Here is a 23,554-nt window from a genome sequence, read left to right on the forward strand (position 1 = left end):
TCACAATCCTTGGTTCATGATATACTCTCATCATTTTCCAAGCATGACCCATTTTCATTTGTTAGTTATTTTAAATAACTGATTATAATTAGTTATTGTTTCATAACTAATTTTTAATAACTTTTAATATTTATTTATTTATTAGTTATTTATTTTGGCTCTCCGGGTCTTAGTTGTGGCATGCATGCCGGATCTAGTTCCCCGACCAGGGATTGAACCCAGGCCCCCTGCGTTGGTAGCATGGAGTCTTACCCACTGGACCACCAGGGAAGTCCCCTAGTTATTTTTAAAATTGTGCAACTACAAACCCATCACTCAAAACAAAAGCTAGAACAGACAATAACCCTATGGCCTGCCAATTCCACTTCTAGGTATGTACCCAGGAGAAACCCTTGCTTATGTACAAGAGGTGACATGTAAAAGAATATTCAGAGCAGCGCTGTTTACAATAGCAAAAACCTGGAAACAACCCAAATGCTCATCAGTGGAAAGCAACATGAATAAACTGGTGTATTCACACAATGAACTATTATATAGCAGTCAAAATCAATGAATTATAGTGATATACAATATAAATAAATCTTGGGACTTCCCTGGAGGTGCAGTGGTTAAAAATCCACCTGCCAATGTGGGGGACATGGGTTTGATCCCTGGTCTGGGAAGATCCCACATGCCGCGGAGCAAATAAGCCCGTGTGCCACATCTACTGAGCCTGCACTCTACAGCCCACGCACCGCAACTGTTGAGCCCGCGTGCTGCAACTACTGAAGCCTGCGCACCTAGAGCCTGTGCTCCGCAACAAGAGAAGCCACCGCAATGAGAAGCCTGTGCACTGCAATGAAGAGTAGCCCCCGCTCGCCACAACTAGAGAAAGGCCATGCACAGCAATGAAGACCCAACGCAGCCAAAAATAAAAATAAATAAATAAATAAATCTTATTGTAATATTAAGCAAAAAAAAAGGCCTCAAAGAATAAATACAGCTTAATAGCATTTTTAATAAAGTTAGAACACAAAAATTTTTTGAATAATAATTTTTAGGAATATGGATAGATGCAAAGAAACTGTATTAAAAGAGAAGCAGTGGAATTATAAACAAGGGATTTAGGATATGGCTACCTGGGGTGAGGGAAAGCAGAGGGATGGGATGGGGGAGTGGGCACATGGCTAGTGTAGGTTATTGTCATGCTTATTAACTGACTGCTTTAAAGAAAATAAGTGTAGGGAATTCCCTAGTGGTCCAGTGGTTGGGCCTCCTCGCTTTCACTGCTGAGGGCCCGGGTTCAATCCCTGGTTGGGAAACTAAGATCCCCACAAGCTGCACAGCATGGCCAAAAAAATAAAAATGAAAAAAAAAAAGTGTAAACCCAGTCTTGGACATATGAGGAAATTCCTGTTTTCTAGAACTTTTACTACAATTTTAATTCTAGAATTTCCTGATAAAGCTGACTGACTTTCATGTAAATATATGTTAAAATCATGTGGCATTAACTTGGGATTATACTGTATGCCAAAAAATGAAGTTCATACATTTGTAGAAACAGAAGGTACTGAAACCCCAATAACTGACACTGCCCCTTTCTTAAAAAGTATAACCCTTTGGTAGGAAAATATGAGAAAGTTTGAATAAGAATATTTTTTATATAAATGGAAATTGGAAATCATAATTTAATTAAAAGACTCTTTCACTTTTAACTCACAAAAAAAGTTTTCTCAAGTTTGAAAATTTCTGAAAGTCATGTATTATTTTTAACAGAGTAACCAGTTTTTATGGAGTTAACCTAGATCTCTCCCTAACAGAGTAGTGCTGATTCTGTTGCCTTACCATGGCTCTAATCCCAACCTCCTTGTTCCCTACAGCCACTGACCAAGTTTAGGCCTGGACTTGCAAACCCAAAGTCCACATTTAGCCTACAGAATTTTTTGTTTTTGGCCTGTGTAACGTTTACATTAAAATTGTTGCCAATATTTTAAAAATTGGAAATTGTACTTAAAAATGCAGATTCCAGCTTTATTAAAAAATCAGAATATTTGGCAACATTCAACTATAGCTAAGATGAGACTTTCCTTTTTGGATGAGGCATGGGGGTTCCAGTTCAGAGAGTTTCTGCCATTCTCCTACAACTGGCTCACTTCACTCATTGGCATTACACTTGGCCTTTATAGGAACTTCCAACCTCTTCTCATATCCATTCTTTTGACCTTCCCTCCAACATAGTACATACCCCATTACCTCTCCACATTGTCAAAAGTAGCCTTCTAAGCAGGTTTGATCAAATCACTTCTTGATTTGCATATCCTTGATTTGCTCCTAATTGTTCTTAGGATAAAATCCAAACGCACAGTGGCGTCATGATCTGGTCTGCCTGTTTCTCACCTCTTCCCATCTCTGATTACTACTCAGGACAAGCTGTTCCCAGACCCGCTTCCTCATGTCTGTGTTACTCTCTTCGCCTTCTCTTAACTTCTTCTCCAGGCTAACTCATACTCATCCTAAAAGACTCTGCTCTGACATCAGTCCTCCAGGAAACCTTTCCCCAAAGCTTTTGCCTCCTCCCCTTCCTTTGTGATCCCAAAGTGACATAAGCTCTTCCGAGTTTGTGAGTTCTTCATTAAAATTTTTGAGGTCTCCAAACACCACCAACAGGTGTTAAACCCGGGTAGGCTAAAGTGGGGTTAATCGTACTTGGATTAAGACCAGCGTTATTTTCGAGTCTAGACCTCTGACCGAGTATGGTTCCAAGGGTGAAGTGTGACAGGCGTGTAAAGTGTAAAGGTCCACACCAGTACGAACTCCGGAGACTAGGGCTGGTGGGCGTTTCAGACCCCGGCTCCCCGCCGGGTGCACTACCGCAAGCTCGCCGCCAAGGTCTGAAGTCGCTGCGAGCGCAGACCCTGATTGGATAGGGCGGTGCATGCCGGTAGCGGCCGGGCCTTCGAAGTGCTTGCTGGGAGTTGTAGTTTATGGAGCCGGAAGCGGGGGTGGCTAGAAACAGCAGCTGAGGCAGCAGTCACTGCCTTTGCTGTCACCCGGCTGTAGTGCATCACTCTGAGCCCACCGGCCGTGGGTGCCTCCTCGGTTCCCGGAGGACTCCGGGAGCCCTGAGGGGCGAAGCGACGGGGACGCCTCTCTTAAGAGAAGAGGCGACGACGCAGCCCCGGATGCGGGCAGACGGCGCGGGAATGGAGCTTGGCGGCTGCGAAGAGGGCTTGCCGGAGGAGAGCAGGTGGGCTGGGAAGGGGCCGGGGAGTCGAGGGCGGATTGATGCGTTGAAGTCCCGGGAGGCTTGAGAGGGCTCGGAGAGCACGAGGAGACCTGCCGGGCGCGACAGACATGAGGGCAACTGTTGTGGGCAACTTGTTTGGGAAGAAATTCTGAAAGGAGGGTCGCGCAGGGCGCGGATAGGGCGGACGAGGGAATGGGCTTAGTGAGGGTGAAGGAGGGGGGTAGGGTATGTTGAGGGAGGGGGCCTGGGGGGTGGGCAGAAGTGGGTGAAGCTCTGATCCAAGGCTGTTGGAGAGGAGGTGGATACTGAGAGGTGCTCTAGTGAGATTTCATAGGCCAGAGTCAATAGATAGCAGTAGGGGACAAGGTGGGTGCCCCGACTGAAACTTGCGGTGACAGCAATTCGGGCCAATATTAAGAAGGTTGAAGTAAGAATTTCTGGGAGTAAAGGTTAGGCAGCATGAGTGGCCTAGAAAGAAGCTTAGGAAAAATGAGTGTGAGGAAGGAGTGAAGGAGGGCCTGCGGATGAAAGTGGGCGATTGTAATGGCAGTGGAATGGGGATGGGGGCTTGCTAGTGGGACTAGAAATTGCGTGCGTGCCCTTTGTCAAAGCTGGATCGCTGTCAGAGAGTAACAGGACCTCCCTGTCGTTTCCTTTTCATCCTTAAACCCTTCACTCCTTCCCCACAATGCAGCTAAGCAATTTCCCATTTATTTATATGAAACTGTTGTTATCGAGTTCATACCTTCTAGAAATTAGAGAATTTAAGATTTTAAAAACTACTTTGACCCAATGGTGGCTTGGACTCTGGAGAGGTACTACCCCTATGTAGGGGTTGCTTCATTAATAACTCTGGTCTTAACCTCTTAAGAATCTGGAATGTACATCATAGAGCAGGAATGTGGGTTAAGGAAGTCTTTTTTTTAACATCTTTATTGAATTATAATTGCTTTACATTGTTGTGTTAGTTTCTGCTATATAACAAAGTGAATAAGCTATACGTATACATATATCCCCATATCCCCTCCCTCTTGCGTCTCCCTCCCACCCTCCCTATCCCACTCCTCTAGTGGGTCACAAAGCACGGAGCTGATCTCCCTGTTCTATGCTGATCTCCGTGTACTATGCGGCTGCTTCCCACTAGCTATCTGTTTTACATTTGGTAGTGTGTATATGTCCATGCCTCTCTCTCACTTCGTCCCAGCTTACCCTTCTCCTTCCCCTTCCCCGTGTCCTCAAGTCCACTCTCTACGTCTGCGTCTTTATTCCTGTCCTGCTCCTAGGTTCGTCAGAACCATCTTTTTTTTTAGATTCCATATATATGTGTTACCATATGGTATTTGTTTTTCTCTTTCTGACTTACTTCATTCTGTATGACAGACTCTGGGTCCATCCACCTCACTACAAATAACTCAGTTTTGTTACTTTTTATGGCTCAGTAATATTCCATTGTATATATGTACCACATCTTCTTTATCCATTCATCTGTTGATGGACACCTAGGTTGCTTCCATGTCCTGGCTATTGTAAATAGTGCTGCAGTGAACATTGTGGTACATGACTCTTTTTTGAATTATGGTTTTCTCAGGGAATATGCCCAGTAGTGGGATTGCTAGATCGTATGGTAGTTCTATTTTTAGTTTTTTAAGGAACCTCCATACTGTTCTCCATAGTGGCTGTATCAATTTACATTCCCACCAACAGTGGGAGAGTGTTCCCTTTCCTCCACACCCTCTCCAGCATTTTTTGTTTGTAGATTTTTGATGATGGCCATTCTGACTGGTGTGAGGTGATGCCTCATTGTAGTTTTGACTTGCATTTCTCTAGTGATTAGTGATGTTGAGCATCCTTTCATATGTTTGTTGGCAATCTATATCTTCTTTGGAGAAATGTCTATTTAGGTCTTCTGCCCATTTTTGGATTGGGTTGTTTGTTTTTTTTGATATTGAGCTGCATGAGCTGCTTGTATACTTTGGAGATTAATCCTTTGTCAGTTGCTTTGTTTGCAAATATTTTCTCCCATTGTGAGTGTTGTCTTTTTGTCTTGTTTATGGTTTCCTTTGCTGTGCAAAAGCTTTTAAGTTTCATTAGGTCCCATTTGTTTATTTTTGTCTTTATTTCCATTTCTCTAGGAGGTGGGTCAAAAAGGATCTTGCTGTGATTTATGTCATAGAGTGTTCTGCCTTTGTTTTCCTCTAAGAGTTTTATAGTGTCTGGCCTTACATTTAAGGAAGTCTTTCTTGACTTTTAAAAATATTCAGATATAATTAGAGTCTCAGGAGCAGCTGGGATCCAAAGACTGGAGGTGGAATATTTACCTCTGAGAAAATATCAACAGGGGAAAATTAATGAGATGTTGTACCTGGGTGAAGACCTGGCTGTTTTAAAGGGTGACTACTCTTTTATGTGCACAGTTAGCCTGTGGCCTGCTGTACAAAACCTGGGCCGACAGGACCTTGACGTTCCTGCCCGAGACTTGTGAATGATGTGTTCAGTGAAACTGAACATCTTTACTTCTCTTTTCCATGTTTCAGTTTCTGCTTATGTATATTTGGCTACTTATTCTTCCTCCAGATGTCTGTGAAATGCTTCATGTAAAAGGTCCTATATACATTCTAAACAAATTTTAGGATTGTTTTTATTTTCCTCTACCAGTTCATGTGGGAGAGGCTGGGTTGGAAATTCAAATTTCCTCCCCATCTAGCTGAGTTTTTTATTTATTTAATATATTTAACAAACACTTATTTACTACGTGCCAGGCATTGCTTAAGAGCCTTACAAGTATTATTTAATCCCCATAACAACTGGGTGAGATAGGTACTATTCAATATATTATCACCATTTGACAGGTGAGGGATCTGAGACATAGACAGAATAAATAACTTGCCATGGTCCTACAGTAAATCCTTGGTGGAACTGGGATTCAAACCCAGGCAATCTGGCTCTACTTTTTTTTTTTTTTTTTTTTTTTTGCGGTACGCGGGCCTCTCACCGTTGTGGCCTCTCTCGTTGTGGCCTCTCTCGTTGCGGACCACAGGCTCGGGATGCGCAGGCGCAGCGGCCATGGCTCACGGGCCCAGCCGCTCCGCGGCATGTGGGATCTTCCCGAACCGGGGCACGAACCTGTGTCCCCTGCATCGGCAGGCGGACTCTCAACCACTGCGCCACCAGGGAAGCCCTGGCTCTACTTTTAATACCTACACTATACTACCTCTCACTATGCTAATATACTGGGACGAAGAAATGTATAAGGTAATGAATTATATAGCATTCTTTGCCTGTCATTTTAAGGCTATTAGGACCGCTCCTTTGCAGGTATCTTTTTCTGTTATTCTTTCCATGCTTGCCTCTTAATCAAGGAACTTTAGTCAAAACTTAATTTCAATAGTGGGATTATCCCCACAAAATCACTCATACTGTTGCCATAGCCAACTCTCTGTGGGTGGCTAGTTAACTCAGAATGTGTTATTTAATGGGACTTCATGGCACTGATGGCCTCCTTAGTTCCAGATAGTCAAATGGTAAATAAAATACATGCCTTGTGCCTGAGAATTGAGGCACTGTGGCTGGGTCACTGCAAACCTAACCCTTCTGTGGCCAGTAAAACACCCAATTCAGAAGACATCTTGATGAGATGGCATCATTTTTAAAAAATATATAATGAAGGATAAAACTGCTCAGTTATTTTCTGAAAGCAGTTGGTGTAGTGAAACGTGCATAAGCTTTATATCCAGGTAGATCTGCATTTGAATTCTAGCTCTTCGGCTTAACTTGGCTTATCCTGTCTGAGTGGGAAGAATGATGCCTTCCTGACTGGTAAGTTGTGAGGATTCAATAACATAATGTGCATAAAGCTCCTCACAGGGTGCCTGATATGTACTGAATGCAAAAAATGTCTACTTCCATCTCCTCCCCAGTTTTCTTAAAATAAGTTTAGTGGGTGCTCTTCCAGTTGCTATTTTCAATGGTATCATTGCTCTCTCTTCCTCCTTCTGTGGCTCCTCTGTCCGAGTTGAACACACTGGGGACTGGGGTGTTGGCCTAGCTTTTAACTTCATCCTTGGAGTGGAATGTCATAGATTCCCCTATTGTTTTCCATGTAGCTAGTCACCACTAGCAAAATGCTGTAATGCTTAGGGATGATACTTCACTTTTCCTAGGGTTTCCTAAATGCCAATTATTTGGAGTTTGTCTGGTGAAACTACTAAACAATTAAAAGAATGATTCTTCTTGCATTGCTCTGTCACCCTTAGCTGCCTTGGGCTATGCAATCTACTTCTGAGCTTGGAACCCGACTACTTCCACAGTTTTCCTGGTACAATGAGTCTGATAGAGTCAGAATTCAAGGATTAAGGTACTTTTTTGTGTCTCCAAGCTGAGCTCATTCTATTGACCAAAACCTTTTCCTCCTCTGTTCTCTATCTCAGTTAATAGTGTTTTCCATTCAGTCAACCAAGTCAGAAACCTCAGTGAAATTTGATACTTCCCTCTCCTTCATTTCCCATACCCAGGCAGTCACAGGTACAATGAGTTCTGTTTCTGATTTTTCTCTTGAAGCCTTTTTTTTTCCCCTCCGTTTCCAAATATATTGGCTTATATTACCGAAAAATCCAGGGAGTGGTATTGCTTCAGGAATGGCCAAATGTAGCTGCTTAAACAAAAGTTTGTCCCTCAAAGTGAGAGAGTGGCATGGACATATATACACTACCAAATGTAAAACCGATAGCTAGTGGGAAGCAGCCACATAGCACAGAGAGATCAGCTCGGTGCTTTGTGACTCCCTAGAGGGGTGGGAGGGAGGGAGATGCAAGAGGAAAGAGATATGGGGATATAAGTATATGTATAACTGATTCACTTTGTTATAAAGCAGAAACTAACACACCATTGTAAAGCAATTATACTCCAATAAAGATGTTAAAAAAATAATAAAAGTTTGTCCCTGTCTGTGTGCTCTTTTTCTCGATGTGTTGGCTTCATTCTCAGGCAGATTTTTCTTTTTTAAAAAATTTATTTATTTTATTTTATTTTATTTTATTTATTTTTGGCTGCGTTGGGCCTTGTTGCTACGCACGGGCTTTCTCTAGTTGCGGCGACTGAGGGCTACTCTTCGTTGCAACGTGCAGACTTCTCATTGCGGTGGCTTCTCTTGTTGCAGACCATGGGCTCTAGGCGCGCGGGCTTCAGTAGTTGTGGCCCATGGGCTCTAGAGCACAGGCTCAGTAATTGTGGTGCATGGGCTTAGTTGCTCTGCGGCATGTGGGATCTTCCTGGACCTGGGATCGAACCCGTGTCCCCTGCATTGGCAGGCGGACTCTTAACCACTGCGCCACCAGGGAAGTCGCAGATTTTTCTACAGGATAACCCTTGGCGACTTCAAGTTTAGCAATCCAACCAAAAAGAAGACAAAAGCAATCCCCATAGGTATAGCAAAAGTGAAAATTCTGGGGCTGACTCTTTTTGGACTGACTTGTGTTCCTGTTCTTGTAATCAGGGTATGGAATATGTTGCTCAGTCAGGCCTAAGTTATATGCCCAACCCTGGATCCTAGGGTAGAGTGATATCTTCTTGGGACTTCATGGACCAGATTAAGTGCCAGAGGGGTGATTTCCCTGTGAAAGATCATTATTCTGTTACCAAAAGAAAGGGACATGAATTCTGGGCAGCTATAAACAAAATTATTCACTAAAGCCTTTATTATTTCTCATTGTGGATTCTCTCAGTAGCCTCCTGACTAAGCTCCCAATCTGAGCCCAGTCCCCCTATTCCAAGCAGCTTCCACATTGCTACCAGCTTAATTTTTCAGAAGCAGTTACTCTAGTATTTTGCTCAGAAATGTTCAGTGATTTCTCATTGAAAATAGAAAGTCAAAACTTCCCTGGTAATCAGTATGAAGTTTCCAGTTACAAAACCATGGCATTCACTCTCTCACATCTCCTTCCTCACCATTCTGATACTTGCTCCTCTAAATTCCCTGCATTGCCTCCTTCTTTGCCTGGAGAGCTCTTAGTCGTTCTTTAAATAATGCTCCTTTAGAAGTCATCATTGACCTGCCCTTTTCTCTCTCTCTTATTACAGCACTTCTCACTCTGTAGCATTTTTTAAATGTACGAGCCCCTTTCCCCCACTGCGTTCTGAATATCCGGAGAGGTGGGGACTCTCCCTCTTGAACCACCATAAGCCCGGTGCCTAGCACAGTGCCTGACATATGGTTGGTGCTCACTGAATATTTGCTCAAGGAATGAAAATGGTAAAATTTGGTCATGCTTCTTATGGTTGGGCAGGTGTCACTGGTGCTGTTGCTATTGAAAGGGCCTCTGTTTTTCCCTTTCTGTTTATTCATTTTTCACTTTTTCACGTCATTTTCATTTTCTGTTTCTTCCCTTTCGTTCCCGTTTTCCTCTGACCATGCTCTGGCAGCACTGGTAGCAAAGCAAGAGGATCACATGTTTTTTGAGCAATCCAAACTGATACTCCGATTATTACTACAACTCTCCCTCCCCCACCCCGCTGCCCCCACCCCTCCCCCGCAAAACATATTCTTGAAGCTTTTGGGGAAAATGCTATTGTCAGAACCCAGAAGCTGGAGGTGTATCAGCTGATAGCAGGAACCATAAGCTGAAGCTTTTCTCAGTATCTACCCTCCCCACAGCTGTTTCTGCTTTTTTATAGCTGCTTTATCACTTCTTCCGTAGATGGAATTTTTTTCCTGTTTTTTATTTTGTTTTGTAATCTTGCCTCCATAAACAACCTGCCTTGGTATTTATAGACCAGCTCTGTCCAACATGATAGCCACTTAGCCACCTGTGGTAATTTAAGTCTCAATTAATTAAAATTAAATAAAATTTTAAATTTTCAGTTCTTTAGTCACGCTGCACGGACTTCAAGTGCTTAATGGCCACAGTGGCTAGTGGCTGCCATATTGGACAGCACAGATACAGAACATTTCCAGCATCACAGAAAGTTCAATTGAACAATGCTGCTGTAGATTTAAATCTGCATTTTTCAGGAAAGAACTGCAGCATGCTTACATGTTTTTAGTTCCTCTGGATCAGGCTCACTTGAAGTGTAAACTACACTTGATTAGGAGGAGAGAAGATTATTAAAGGAAGTCATCAATAGTAGTGAGTAAAGAGGAACTTGGCAAACTATCTCTCAAAGTTTGTGGGGCCATATCCTTTGCCAGTGAAACTCACAGGAACCCTGCTGGATTGTAGGACTGAGAGATGATTGATTTTTTACTAGAAAACAGCAGAATCCCATAATTTCTTAAGAGTTCTCAGACAGTCTCCTGGTGAGCTCTCTTATTTGGATACTTTTGAGAAGAAAGCAGTAATAGTCATATTGCCATTCCTCTTCACCCACCTCCCTCCAAGACCATGAATTTATTTTTGCCTCCTAACCTCCTAAAGAGTCCTTTCAGAGTTTTAGATTTTCCAAGGGTGTTTTTTTTTTTCTATTTGTTTTGTTCTACTTTTGTTATTTGCTCACTGTTTTATTGCTTTCTGGCTGGAGAATATGTCTGTACTACTTCTACTTTTGAGGATCTATTGACTTTTCATATGCGTGTGCCTTAGTACAAGGCCAGTTTTTGTGACTGTTCTATGTGTGCTTTAAAAAAGTGTTCTTCAGGGTGTAGTTTTCTAGATGTTATAGAACAACCTTATTAATTATATATTATTCAGCTCTTCTAATCACTTTTTTACTTTTGGTTTTCATGATCTCCCATTACCATTGTTTTTTCCATTTCCATTTTTCTTTTTATTATTTATTTATTTATTTTGGCTATGCTGGGTCTTCGTTGCGGCACATGGGATCTTTAGTTGTGGCATGTGGACTTCTTAGTTGTGGCATGCAGACTCTTAGTTGCGGCATGCAGGATCTAGTTCCCCGACCACGGATCGAACCCAGGTCTCCTGTGTTGGGAGCGTGGAGTCTTAGCCACTAGACCACCAGGGAAGTCCCCGTTTTTCTTCTTGTTTTCTGCAGTTTTTGTTTCCCCTGTGTGTGTGTGTGTATGTGTGTGTGTGTGTGCGTTGTTTTGTTTGATACATTTTGAGGCCATGTTATTAGATACATAAAAACTAATGAGAGCTGTATCTTCATTATTCCCTTTTTGTCTTTTTAAATGATTCTTGCCTTGAATACAACCTTGATATTAGTATAGTTTCCTCCTGCTTTTTTGTTTGATTGGCTGTTTTGTTTTAAACAGTTGAGTTTATTCCATTGACACTTATTTTTATCTCATATCTGTTGGGTCTTAATTCTGTCATCTTTTAAAAATGATTTCTATAATGTTCTCTTGCTGTTTTCTTTCCTCAGCAGTTTTTGAGATAGTTTAGTTTTAGTTCTAATGATGGTTATCTTTTACTTTAAAATAGTCTCCCTAAAACTGAGGCAACTGAGGCAGTGTCTTTCCTCCTTTGCCTTTGCTATTGGAGTGGTGGTATATGCCTCCTTTACCTTGCTTGTAAAGCACTCTTCTACCCAGACAACATAAGGTGTGACTGTAAGGTAATGAGATTGGCTTTCTTATATGACTCACAAAATCAACCCTATTTTTTTGCAGTAAAACCTTATAAGTTTCTTTCATTCTATCCAGTAAGCAGATTTGATTCTCTGTTATATACAAGGTCATCCAATATTGAGGAAGTCTTTCCAGCTATCCTGCTTCAGTGAGAGCACCATGAACATAAACAGGGCCTTGGAACCTTTGCTAAGAAGAAATTTGACCCTAGTTTAAATTCAGTGAAGATACTCTTTGTAGGTGGAACACTGTGACTAGTCTTAATTATGTCACAAACTGTCCAATCCCAGATTTTCTCTGAAGCAGAATGGGTAAGAAGGCTTTATACTAGGTACCCCTTCTGATTTAATTGGATTTATTAGATTTATGCAATGGAAGTTCAAAGGAAAAGGACAGAGAAAAGGGAAGTAATACTACTATTATTTGCTTGATGGTGGTGCTTTCTGTAGATTATCAATTACACTCCTTTATGAAGTAGTTGTTCTCTCCATTTTGCAGATGAGGGAACTGAAGCTTAAAGAGTTTAATGGCTTGCCCAAGGATGCACAGCTAGTTTGTGCAGAGCTAGGATTCAAATTCAGGTTGGCCTGACCGTGAAGCTTGTTCTCTTTCCACTGAATGACATTTTCTCTCTGCTTATTAAAATATAAAATACAAAAGAAATAGAGGGACTTCCCTGGTGGCGCAGAGGTTAAGACTCCACACTCCCAATGCTGGCGACCCGGGTTTGATCCCTGGTCAGGGAACTAGATCCCACATGCATGCCACAACTAGGAGTTTGCACGCCACAACTAAGGAGCTGGCGAGCTGCAACTAAAGAGCCTGCCTGCCACAACTAAGACCTGGCACAACCAAATAAATAAATAAATATTAAAAAAGAAAAAAAAGGAAATAGAAAAACCATGGTCCTTCTCCTTAAGGAAATCAACCACATACCGGTAAATAACAATGTTTTTTTTTTTTAAAGATTATTATTAAGAGGAATGGTGTATTGACAGCTTGTGTTACAGAGTTTCTAACAAAAAAGTTGTAGCAGGTCAGATTATTTAGAACTTCTTGGGAGAAAATTGTACTAGAGCTGAACCTTAATCCCTGAATGGGACAAGAAGAGAATCATTCCAAGTGGAAAGGTCTCCATGGATACAGTCATGAGAGTAGGTATGAGGTTAGAATGTTTGCATGTGGTAGAGAGAGAGAGAGACTGTATTCAAATTGAGGAGTACTGAGCAGGATGGAGAATTTTTGAACTCCGTACTAAGGAGTTTGCATATCATCAGTGGTAAGGTTTCTGACATAAGGTATTTTCCTGCCTTTTGTTAAATCTACCCATTGTTGAAATTCAAGAAATTTAGTATCATTAAAATTTAGTATGATTGGTGAAGCATTTGTTGAATAGGTATAAAGTTACAAAGCATGCCTTCTAGACAGTGAGATTCCTACACATTGAGGTTCCCTCCTAGACTTTTGAGATTCTGCTGTCAACCGCTAAAGGGATGGAACTGCCAATGGTTAGGTTCTCCTAAGTGCCCCAGAGCTGAGAGCTGGATAATAGAGTCAAGTATGTTTTTTCTATAAGCATATTGTTTATCTGAAAAGCACTGTAAATATACTACATACTCTACAAGTTAAAAACTGTATAACTAAAAACAGAAAATATGGAGCCAGGTAAGAAGAAAGTTAAATGCAAATTAAACATGGTAGTTTCTTGCTACCTCAGTGTTACCAATAATTATTTCCCGGGACTTCCCTGGTGGCGCAGTGGTTAAAAATCCGCCTGCTAATGCAGGGGACATAGGTTCGATCCCTAGTCCAGGAAGGTCCCACATGCCGTGAAGCAACTGGGCCTGTGCACCACAACTACTGAGCCTGCACTCTAAAGCCCGTGAGCCACAACTACTGAGCCCGCATGCCACAACTACTGAAGTCCGCGCGCCTAGAACCCGTGCTCTGCGACAAGAGAAGCCACCGCAATGAGAAGCACCCGCACCGCAAGGAAGAGTAGCCCCCGCTCGCCGCAACTGGAGAAAGCCCGTGCAGAGCAATGAAGACCCAACACAAACAAAAATAAATAAATAAAATAAACAAATTTTATTAAAAAAATTATTTCCCTAATTAGGTTTTTCCCTACTTTAAGAATGAACCCATTACTTCTTTCCAGGAAGTGCTTTCTGGCATTAAAAGTCCTAGGTGCTTGCCTGACCACAATCTTTCAGCATAAGATGTCTTTGATACCTGAGTATTTAAAAAATCCTTTATGGTATTTTCCAGCTTCTGGTTCACTAACTTTGTTCATATTATTGACCTTTCTTTAATTGCTAGCCTCAAGGAAGGCCGAAATAGTTCCTCTCTTCTCTACATTCCCCTTATATAACCAAAAGTAACCACTATTAACATATCACTGTTTCTCTCTGTATATTTATGTCAAGACCATAAATATAATTTTATATTCTGCTTTTTATACTTTTTTTTTTGCAGTACGCGGGCCTCTCACTGTTGTGGCCTCTCCCGTTGCGGAGCACAGGCTCCGGACGCGCAGGCTCAGCGGCCATGGCTCACGGGCCCAGCCACTCCGCAGCATGTGGGATCTTCCCAGACCGGGGCACGAACCCATGTCCCCTGCATCGGCAGGCGGACTCTCAACCACTGCGCCACCAGGGGAGCCCTGCTTTTTATACTTTTACGTACTTTCATTAGCTTTGGAAATTGTTCCTAATCAAAAATTTTATTGGTTTCATGATATTCCACATATGGATATCACATACCTCTCCTCACATTTCAGGGATCAAATCATTACCTGAGTTGGGACAATCTGACCTTCAACTCTGGTCTCAGGTAGATACCACATTACAATGCAGATAACTGGCATACTGTAGATGGGATATGCTAATAAGTTGAAGCTGTTTCCTTTTATTACTAAAAAGAGTCTTGGGGGTGGAAGATATGCCAATATACATTTCTTGCATTGAACCTCATTTTACAATTGCACAGTATTTACTATTGATTTACTATTGATTTCACTTATTTTTAGTTATTAATTGTGTATGAGTTATATGGTATAACACTTCTTTAAAAAATAACATTTGCTTATAACTTTACTGTTTTAACCTGAGTGTTACTTCTAATTGTGATTTGGCAAGCTTAAGACTGAGTTGGCATTTAGGGAAACTTTTTCCTTGGGTATGCTTATTTGAGTTGCTTGAGCAATTCCTGTTCCTCTTCAAAGAATGTAGTCAAAATCCTCCCAAAAGAAAATTGGCAGGACTTTATTCTGAGATTGGCTTTGCTGTTTGTTGATGAACATGATTCAAGTAGAGATGGATTATGCTGACCCTTGCCACTCGAGCCTGGTTCTTCCTTGACGTAGGGTAATATGCTTAGAAAGACTTGCTTTTCATTTATGGTGATTTAAGAAGAGCACTCTGTGTACTTGTAGAAGTGGCCATACAAAGGGCTGCTCTGAGCCTAATACAGTCCTTGCCTGTGCCCAGATGAAGGTTACATGTGAATGCAAGATGATACGATCTAAATAATTAGTACCAAACAGGTTTAGCCTAGGAAAGACTGACCTCACTTGCTAACAATCTGGGTAAAGAATGAGGAGGGATATTTTATTTCTCATGGTGATCTATTTATTTGCATCTAAGATTCAGGTATGAATGGATTAATCCAACCATTGTGTATGGGCTTCCGTTGAACTTAGTATGTCAGCTCTCTGAAAATGATAACAGGATCATTAGGGTAAAGGATCCTAAAACGTAAAGACACTAAACAGACTAGCTATGTAAATCAAAACATTTTTAGGACTTCCCTGGTGGCACAGTGGTTAAGAATCCGCCTGCCAGTGCAGGGGACACAGGTTCGAGCCCTGGTCCGGGAAGATCCCACGTGCCGTGGAGCAACTAAGCCCGTGTGTCACAACTACTGAGCCTGTGCTCTAGAGCCCGCGAACCACAACTACTGAGTCTGCGTGCCACAACTGCTGAAGCTCGTGCGCCTAGAGCCTGTGCTCTGCAACAAGAGAAGCCACTGCAATGAGAAGCCCACGCACCGCAACGTAGAGTAACCCCTGCTCACCGCAGCTAGAGAAAAGCCCATGCGCAACACGAATACCCAACACAGCCAAAAATAAATAAATAAATTAATTAATTAAAAAAATTTTTTTTAAGTTTACTTTTCTTCTATATGAGCATATACCAAATATAGACGGTTTGGTACATCTTAGAGTAAGAGCCACCTTCTTTTGTAGCTGTGGTATCTCAAGGGCACTTTATTTTGGGGAAGAAAATTTCTTTAGTTTGTACAGGAGTTGTTAATACATCTGAATGCTCAAGGTTTCTAGGGTTTCAATGCTCTTTGTAAAATTTTGGAATCAAAGCCCTAGGATGTCTTGGTGTCTTGGTGTCTACTTTCAGCATTTATTATGATGTTCTTTGTGTCTTTTTTTTTTGTGTGTGTGGTACTTGGGCCTCTCACCGCTGCAGCCCCTCCCGCTGTGGAGCACAGGCTCCGGATGTGCAGGCCCAGCGGCCATGGCTCACGGGCCCAGCCACTCCGCGGCATGTGGGATCTTCCCAGACCGGGGCACGAACCCATGTCCCCTGCATCGGCAGGCGGACTCCCAACCACTGCGCCACCAGGGAAGCCCTATCATGATGTTCTTTGACAGTTAACCTTGTAAGATCAATACAGAATGAATCAGAACACAGATATGCAGAGTGACTTGAGGAACCAGACTGGCTCTCAGGCCTGCACCACTTGATTGTAACCTGTTGGAATGTAAAACTGTATCAGTCAGAACAGGCCAGATGCTTCCTGAGGAAGCATAGGAGATGGAGAATCACTGAAGCAAAAGCTGGCAGTCAGTTGGCCTCTGTGATGGCAGTTTCACAGTACAACAATAAATGGCCTTTTAATGACCACCTCAGTCCTGTGTACATCTTAGTTATCTTGAAATATCTCTCAGGACTGGGTTAGAAATAGAACAGGGGAATGGCCAACAGGTATATGAAAAAGTGCTTCACGTGACCAGTCATCAGGGAAGTGCAAATCAAAACCACAATGAGATATCATCTCACACCTGTTAGAAGGGCTAGCATCAAAAAGACAAGAGGCGGGCTTCCCTGGTGGCGCAGTGATTGGGAGTCCGCCTGCTGATGCAGGGGACACAGGTTCGTGCCCTGGTCTGGGAGGATCCCACGTGCCGCGGAGTGGCTGGGCCCGTGAGCCATGGCCGCTGAGCCTGCGCGTCCGGATCCTATACTGCGCAGCGGGAGAGGCCACAACAGTGAGAGGCCCGCGTACCGCAAAAAAAAAAAAAAAAAAAAAAAAAAAGACAAGAGACAACAAGTGTTGGCGAGGGTGTGGAGAAAAAGGGACTCTAGTTGGTGGTATTGTAAATTGGGGCAGCCATTATGGAAAACGGTATGGAGATTTCCTCAGGATATTAAAAATAGAATTACCGTATGATCCAGCAATTCTCCTTCTGGATATATATCTAAAGGAAACAAAATCACTCTCTTGAAAAGACATCTGCACCCCCATGTTCATTGCAGCATTATTTAAAATAGCCAAGACATGGAAACAACCTAAGTGTCCATTGACACATGAATGGATAAAGAAAATGTCACACACACACACACACACACACACACACACACACACACGAATATTATTTAGCCATAAAGAAGGAAATCTTGCCATTTGTAGCAACGTGGATGGACCTTGAGGGCATTATGCTAAGTGAAATAAATCAGACAGAGAAAGACAAGTACTGTATTATCTCATATATGTAGAATCCAAAACACCCAAACTCATAGGAGTAGAGAACAGATTGATGATTGCCAGAGGCAGGGGATGAGGTGGTGGAGGAAATGGGTGAAGGTGGTCCAAAGGTACAAACTTATAAGTCAGTTTTGGGGGTGTAATGTACAGCATGGTGATTATAGTTAACAGTACTGTATTGTATATTTGAAAGTTGCTAAGAGAGTAGATCTTAAAAGTTCTCATCACAAGGAACAAAATTTATAACTGTGTGAGGTGATAGATGTTAACTAAGCTTACTCTGGTAATCATTTCACAACGTATACATATATCAAATCATTATATTGTATGCCTTAAACTAATATAATGTTATATGTCAATTATTTCTCAATAAAACTGGTGGGAAAAAAGAAATAGAACAGGGGAGTCTGGTGACTCAAATGTTTAATGATGTAAGGTTAAAAAAGCCTGGTGTCTCCCAGTTTGAATAAATTCTTGGTCTCAAGGCCTTCAGAGGAGAAAACCAGAGTGAGATCCATTTGGCTTTCCCCTTTTAGATAATACTCCTGTACCAGACCTAGCTTCATTCATTTTATTTTATTTGTCTGCCTTTACTCTCTTCATCCACTTTTTAAAAGTGTCTCAGAAAGTGTACAAAATGTATGAGAGAAAGGATTCCAGTTCAGAACGCTCCTACCCTACTAGGTATTTAAATGATATTAAAATAGTTATAGTGAAAGTTCCTTGAAGAAATTATAACCATTCCCAGGACTGTCCTTTAAGAGGAAAGAGTAGTATTCTAATAAGAAATGAAAGGGCTAGATAAAGTGTACAGCATAACAATTTGGGGCCCAAGAGAAGCAGTTTGACACCTCATTTCCTCATGTTTTCCTTATCCAGTTTGATTCTGTGTATCCAGTTCTTTTCACTCAATTGCAGCTGGTTTTGAGTTTTTATTGGGTTGGAAGCTGTGTTGAGAAAATGCTGGGAATTTGAGAGGAACCTTGACGATCATCTAGGGCAATAATTTTCAAACTTTTACACTAAAGTACTTCACATGGTCCAAGGGAATAAGCCAGTAGTTGATTGATTTGGAGACATGTCCTAAGTGGCTCAGTGCAAGCTTAAAACATTTTGTCTCAATTTTAGGTTCAAAAATTAAGGGGGAAAATCATGGGCAATTTGTATTCTTATCCATAATATTTGTGTACAGATATATGTACTTAGTACTGGAAATATAGTTAATAAAAAGTTGTTTTTGGCTTTTTTGTTTGGCAAAAGATTTCTGGTTTTCAGCAAATGCCCTCATCTCTTTATATATTGACCATGTAATGTCATTGTCCAGAAATGGATCTTAATGGTCACACTCCTAGAAACAGGATTATAGGCTACTTACATGAGGATGGAATGATAGTAGATGAAGATCACCTTACAAAGCACAATATGCCATGTAAATATGAGGGCTTTATATATATATATATATATATATATATATATATATATATATATATATATATGCTTGTTTGTTTGTTTATTTATTTTGGCTGCACTGGCTCTTTGTTGCAGCATGTGGAATCTTTAGTTGCGGCATGTGGACTTCTTAGTTGCAGCATGCAGACTCTTAGTTGCGGCATGCATGCAGGGATCAAACCCAGGCCCCCTGCATTGTGAGCGCAGAGTCTTACCCACTGGACCACCAGGGAAGTCCCAATATGAGGGTTTTAAAACAAAATCTTAGTGTTCTTTACAACTTCAGTCCTCTCAGAATTGGGTCTTATACTCAAGTAAAAAATTAATAGGGGAGAGAATGTTAGGATGTGGGGCAGGAGGCTTCTGGTCTTAGACTTTCTTTGACGTGGTCAGGATCAGGTACAACAAAGTAACTAACCATTGGTATAATTGATGCCCTTGCAGGAGGGAGCACTGGCAGTTGCTGGGTAATTTGAAGACTACTGTGGAGGGTTTAGTATCAGCTAACAGCCCCAATGTCTGGTCCAAGTATGGTGGCCTGGAGCGGCTTTGCAGGGACATGCAGAGCATCCTCTATCATGGGCTCATCCATGACCAGGTATGTAGATCCCTTCTTTTCTTTTTGTGCCAGATTGGCTGAATCACTTGTTGGAAAGAAATAGTTGCATTAAGTTGTTGGCAGGGAGAAGATGAAGGCAACTAGTCTCTGAGCCCTTGAGAGCAAGACTATAATATATGATAACAAGGAGGAGGATAAGGACAATGATGATGAATCATTGAGATATTCCTCTTAAGAGTATCCTAGGACGTATCTGAGAAATATTTACAGGATATTGTCATTTTTAGACTATCCTGTGAGCATCACTTTGTTGATAACTTGTTGATGCTTGTGAGTGATAATTTTAGTTATAGCTTACGTTTTCTTCTATGTAAACTTTATTGATGTTGTTTCTTTTCCTAAGTATCCTCAAACACTCTAATAAGCTTTGAGTATTAAAAATGAGTGGAATCTACTAACACTCAGTGGTTTCTGCTTTAATTCTCAATGGCAGTTACTCCATTTGCAATGTTTTAAATAAGGTTTGGTTCTGGATAAAATGGTCAAATGGGTCATTGGATCTGATCCTCCTACTTTTTAAAAATCAAACCTCATAAATATGTGCATAATTTGTGTTCCCAAACACTCATGCTCTTCCCATGTAAGGCCTTAGTATTCTTTCCTGAAACTCTTTTTTTCTAAGCCAGGCTTGTCTTTCTTTTTTAATCAGAATTTATTCTCAACTAGCAGTCACACTGGAAAAAATTAATTGGTATTAAGATATTCATAGTTGATAGGATTTAATGTGCTACACTCCCTTCTAAAAATATGTATATATCACCTCCGAACAAACTCTTTAAACCAGTGTTCTTGTAGAGTTTTTTCAGAATTCAGTGGAAAAGTTGGCTTAGGTTAGATTTTCTTTATTCAGAGTAAGTTCTAAAAATGAGGCCCTCTTTCTAAAGAATTTTGAAGATATGGGGAAAATTTTTATCTTTTAAAGAGCTGAATCTTAATGGTCATCATTATTAAAACCTCACTCCAGGAATTTGGAGGCAACATTGTATAGTAGACTGACAGAGTCTTTGGAATCAGACAGAACCTGGATTGAAATTGCTCAGGTCCTTGGGGGAAAAAATGACACAGTAGTAATAATTATGGATTTTTGAGTCAGACTGCTCTTATTTTATCTCAGCTTCACCACTCTGTGGTATTGGGTAAGTTACATAACTGTTAGTGCTTCTGTTTCCTCATTTGTAAACTGAGGTGCTAACACTGGTATGTACTTCATAGGATTGTTGTGAGAATTAAATGAGATAATACCTGAAAAAGCTTTAAAAAGTGTAGTAAGTTGTCTGTCACTCTTAACTATTAGGTGATATTAACTTTTTTGAGCCTTTTCTCATCGGTAGAAATGTTGATAATATTATTTATATCATAATGTTTGATGAAAAGATTAAATGAAATGGCATACAAATTTGCCTAGCACAGTTTGTGGTACATAGGAAGTAATTAATAAATGTTCCCCTCATTTTTTTTTAAGCTTCAAGTTACATGTTGTCCTATGAAAAAAATATGACCATTGGAATTTACAAAACAAATAGTTTAACCCACTGCAATCTGGCTTCTGCCTTTACCACTGTTGTTCTTGCTACTGAAGTTTAAGTAAGTCCATGTTACCAAATCCAGTGAACATTTCTCCTTTGAACACTGTCTTGTGTTCTTCACTGTTGAACATCATCAGACCTTGCCTCGTATTGCATTACTCCAATGTTATGGAGACCTTCTCCTACCTCTGTGATCACTCTTTCTTAGTTTATTTCTGTGGAATCTCTTCCTCTCGGATTTTAGTTTTTAATACAGTCCAGTCCTATGTCCTTATCTCTTATTACATTGTACATTTTCTGAAACAGTCTCCTTCACTTGCATTGTTTTAACTGTCACCTATACACTACCTACCCCCAGCTCAGCCATCTCTGCTGAACTTCAGATCCACAAGACTAGCTGTCTGGCTATCTGCTATACATTATCATCTGGCTGGCTGTCCTATAGGCCAAGTACAACATGACCCAAAACAAACTTATTTTCTCTCATAAGGTTGCCCTTCCTCCTGATATTTTTAATACTGATCTGTGGCATTGCCAGCTACTCAGTCTCCCAAGCCAGAATTGGGAACCACGCCAACATGTTTTCCAAAAACCCAATACAAGTTTCCCAGACTGATGACCAAGATAGCTACCAGATTAGAGACACTGTCATTTAGTGGTTAAAGTACTTTCATCTTGATAGCAAAAAAGTTCTTTTCTTGGCTCTATTACTCATTTTACATTGTCATCTGGAGTAATCATTTTACTATATTTGAAGACAGTTTTACCATCTGTGCCAGAAACAGAATATGTATCATGATGAAATAGTAAAGTCAGTGGAATTCCCAAGTGAAAAATGCTTGGTAAATGCGACACAATATTATTGTTATTGGTAAGTAATAAGATCTGTGAAGGTACCTGGTCAGCAGAATGAAAACTGTTAAAGTATACGGTCACCTACAAAATAGCAGTAGTGTTAGTAAGCACAAGCAGAGCAAACCAGACAAATCTGTCATACACACATACATTTAGCAACTACAGGCTCTAGTGGGAAGAATTAAAGACAAAAGATCCATACCAACTTCACTGCTGCTCAGTTCTGCCTTGTAAAGACCTAAAAATTAAAGTCTGTATTAAGGACTTGTTTTTCCTTTTCATTTCCTCCCTAAAGATTAAGGCTTTCAAAGGCTTCTAGCTGCTGTGTCATCAGGAAGCTATTCTGGGTGTTGTGCTCTTGGAGGGGGGAAGGGATACAATGATTCATGCTGGCCATATCTCTTCTGTGCTTTCCTAAGGATGTGTTATGGAATGTGAAGTGTATTTTTTTTAATCACTCAGGGCCTTAGGAAACTCTAACATCATGACCATATTCTTAGAGGGATCTCGTTTTCCTTGACATCCTGCATCTGGGCTACCTTTTAGTCTTTCCATAACGCAAGGTATTTGATAACCCCTTTTCTGCTGCTTAGAAATGTGGAGATGCTTAATCCCTGAGATTTCTCAGCTGTCTAGAAGTGCAAAGATTCCCCCCACCTTTTCCAACACTAAGAAGAAACCTGTACTTGGCAGTATAAATGGACCAATTTAAAAAATAGCAATAATAACAAAAAAGACCTCTGGGTATATATATATATATATATATATATATATATATATATATATATATATATATATATATTTTTTTTTTTTTTTTTTTTTTGCCACGCTGTGTGGCATGCAGGATCTTAGTTCCCCGACGAGGGATCGAGCCGGTGCCCCCTGCATTGGGAGCATGGAGTTCTAACCACTGGACCGCCAGGAAAGTCCCTGTGTATTTCTTTTCTGAATATATAAGTAATATACAAGATTTTATTTGCTGAACATTTGGGAAATACCAAAAAGAGTTTAGAAGAAAGTAAGTTATTACCCATAATCTCAACATCAAGTAATAACAATCACTCTTTAACATTTTGGTAGATTCTCTTATTTTTTTCTATACATGTACATGCTTTTTAAAATATTAAGATTATACTGTATCTATTACTCTGTAACTTGCTTTAAAATATTTAATTAAAATAGACAATACAGGGAATTCCCTGGCCGTCCAGTGGTTACGACTCCACACTTTCACTGCTGAGGACCCGGGTTCAATCCCTGGTCTGGGAACTAGGATCCCACAAGCCACACTGCGTGGCCAAAAAAAAAAAAAAGAGAAAATAGACAATACATTTATATGGTTAAAAAAATGTATAAAACCACATGCAGTAAATATCTTATTTCCTTCCAATCCCATTGGTAACTACTGTATTCGTTTCCTTTCAGAGAATTTTTATGCTTATAAGAGCAAATATGAATAATTTTCTTTGCTACACCTTTTGATTTTTCATACAAATAAAAGCATACTATAAACACTACTCTACACCTTGCTTTTTTCACTTGATGTGATTGTAATTCATCCCAATCCATTACGT

General features: G+C 40.7%; 1 protein-coding gene across 1 annotated transcript in view; it reads left to right on the forward strand.

Moving 5' to 3' along the window:
• Positions 1-3,161: 3,161 nt before the first annotated feature.
• RUBCN (rubicon autophagy regulator) overlaps positions 3,162-23,554 on the forward strand; it is a gene marked incomplete at its 5' end in the record, with an annotated part of 58,746 nt that continues 38,353 nt past the window's right edge. Inside the window, 2 exons of the mRNA XM_079704919.1 lie at positions 3,162-3,226; positions 19,425-19,578. Of these exons, the coding sequence (XP_079561045.1) occupies positions 3,162-3,226; positions 19,425-19,578 (219 nt within the window). The remainder of the gene's footprint in view (positions 3,227-19,424; positions 19,579-23,554) is intronic.

Source organism: Hyperoodon ampullatus, assembly GCF_949752795.1.
Source record: "Hyperoodon ampullatus genome assembly, chromosome: 5".
Classification (NCBI taxonomy): domain Eukaryota; kingdom Metazoa; phylum Chordata; class Mammalia; order Artiodactyla; family Ziphiidae; genus Hyperoodon; species Hyperoodon ampullatus.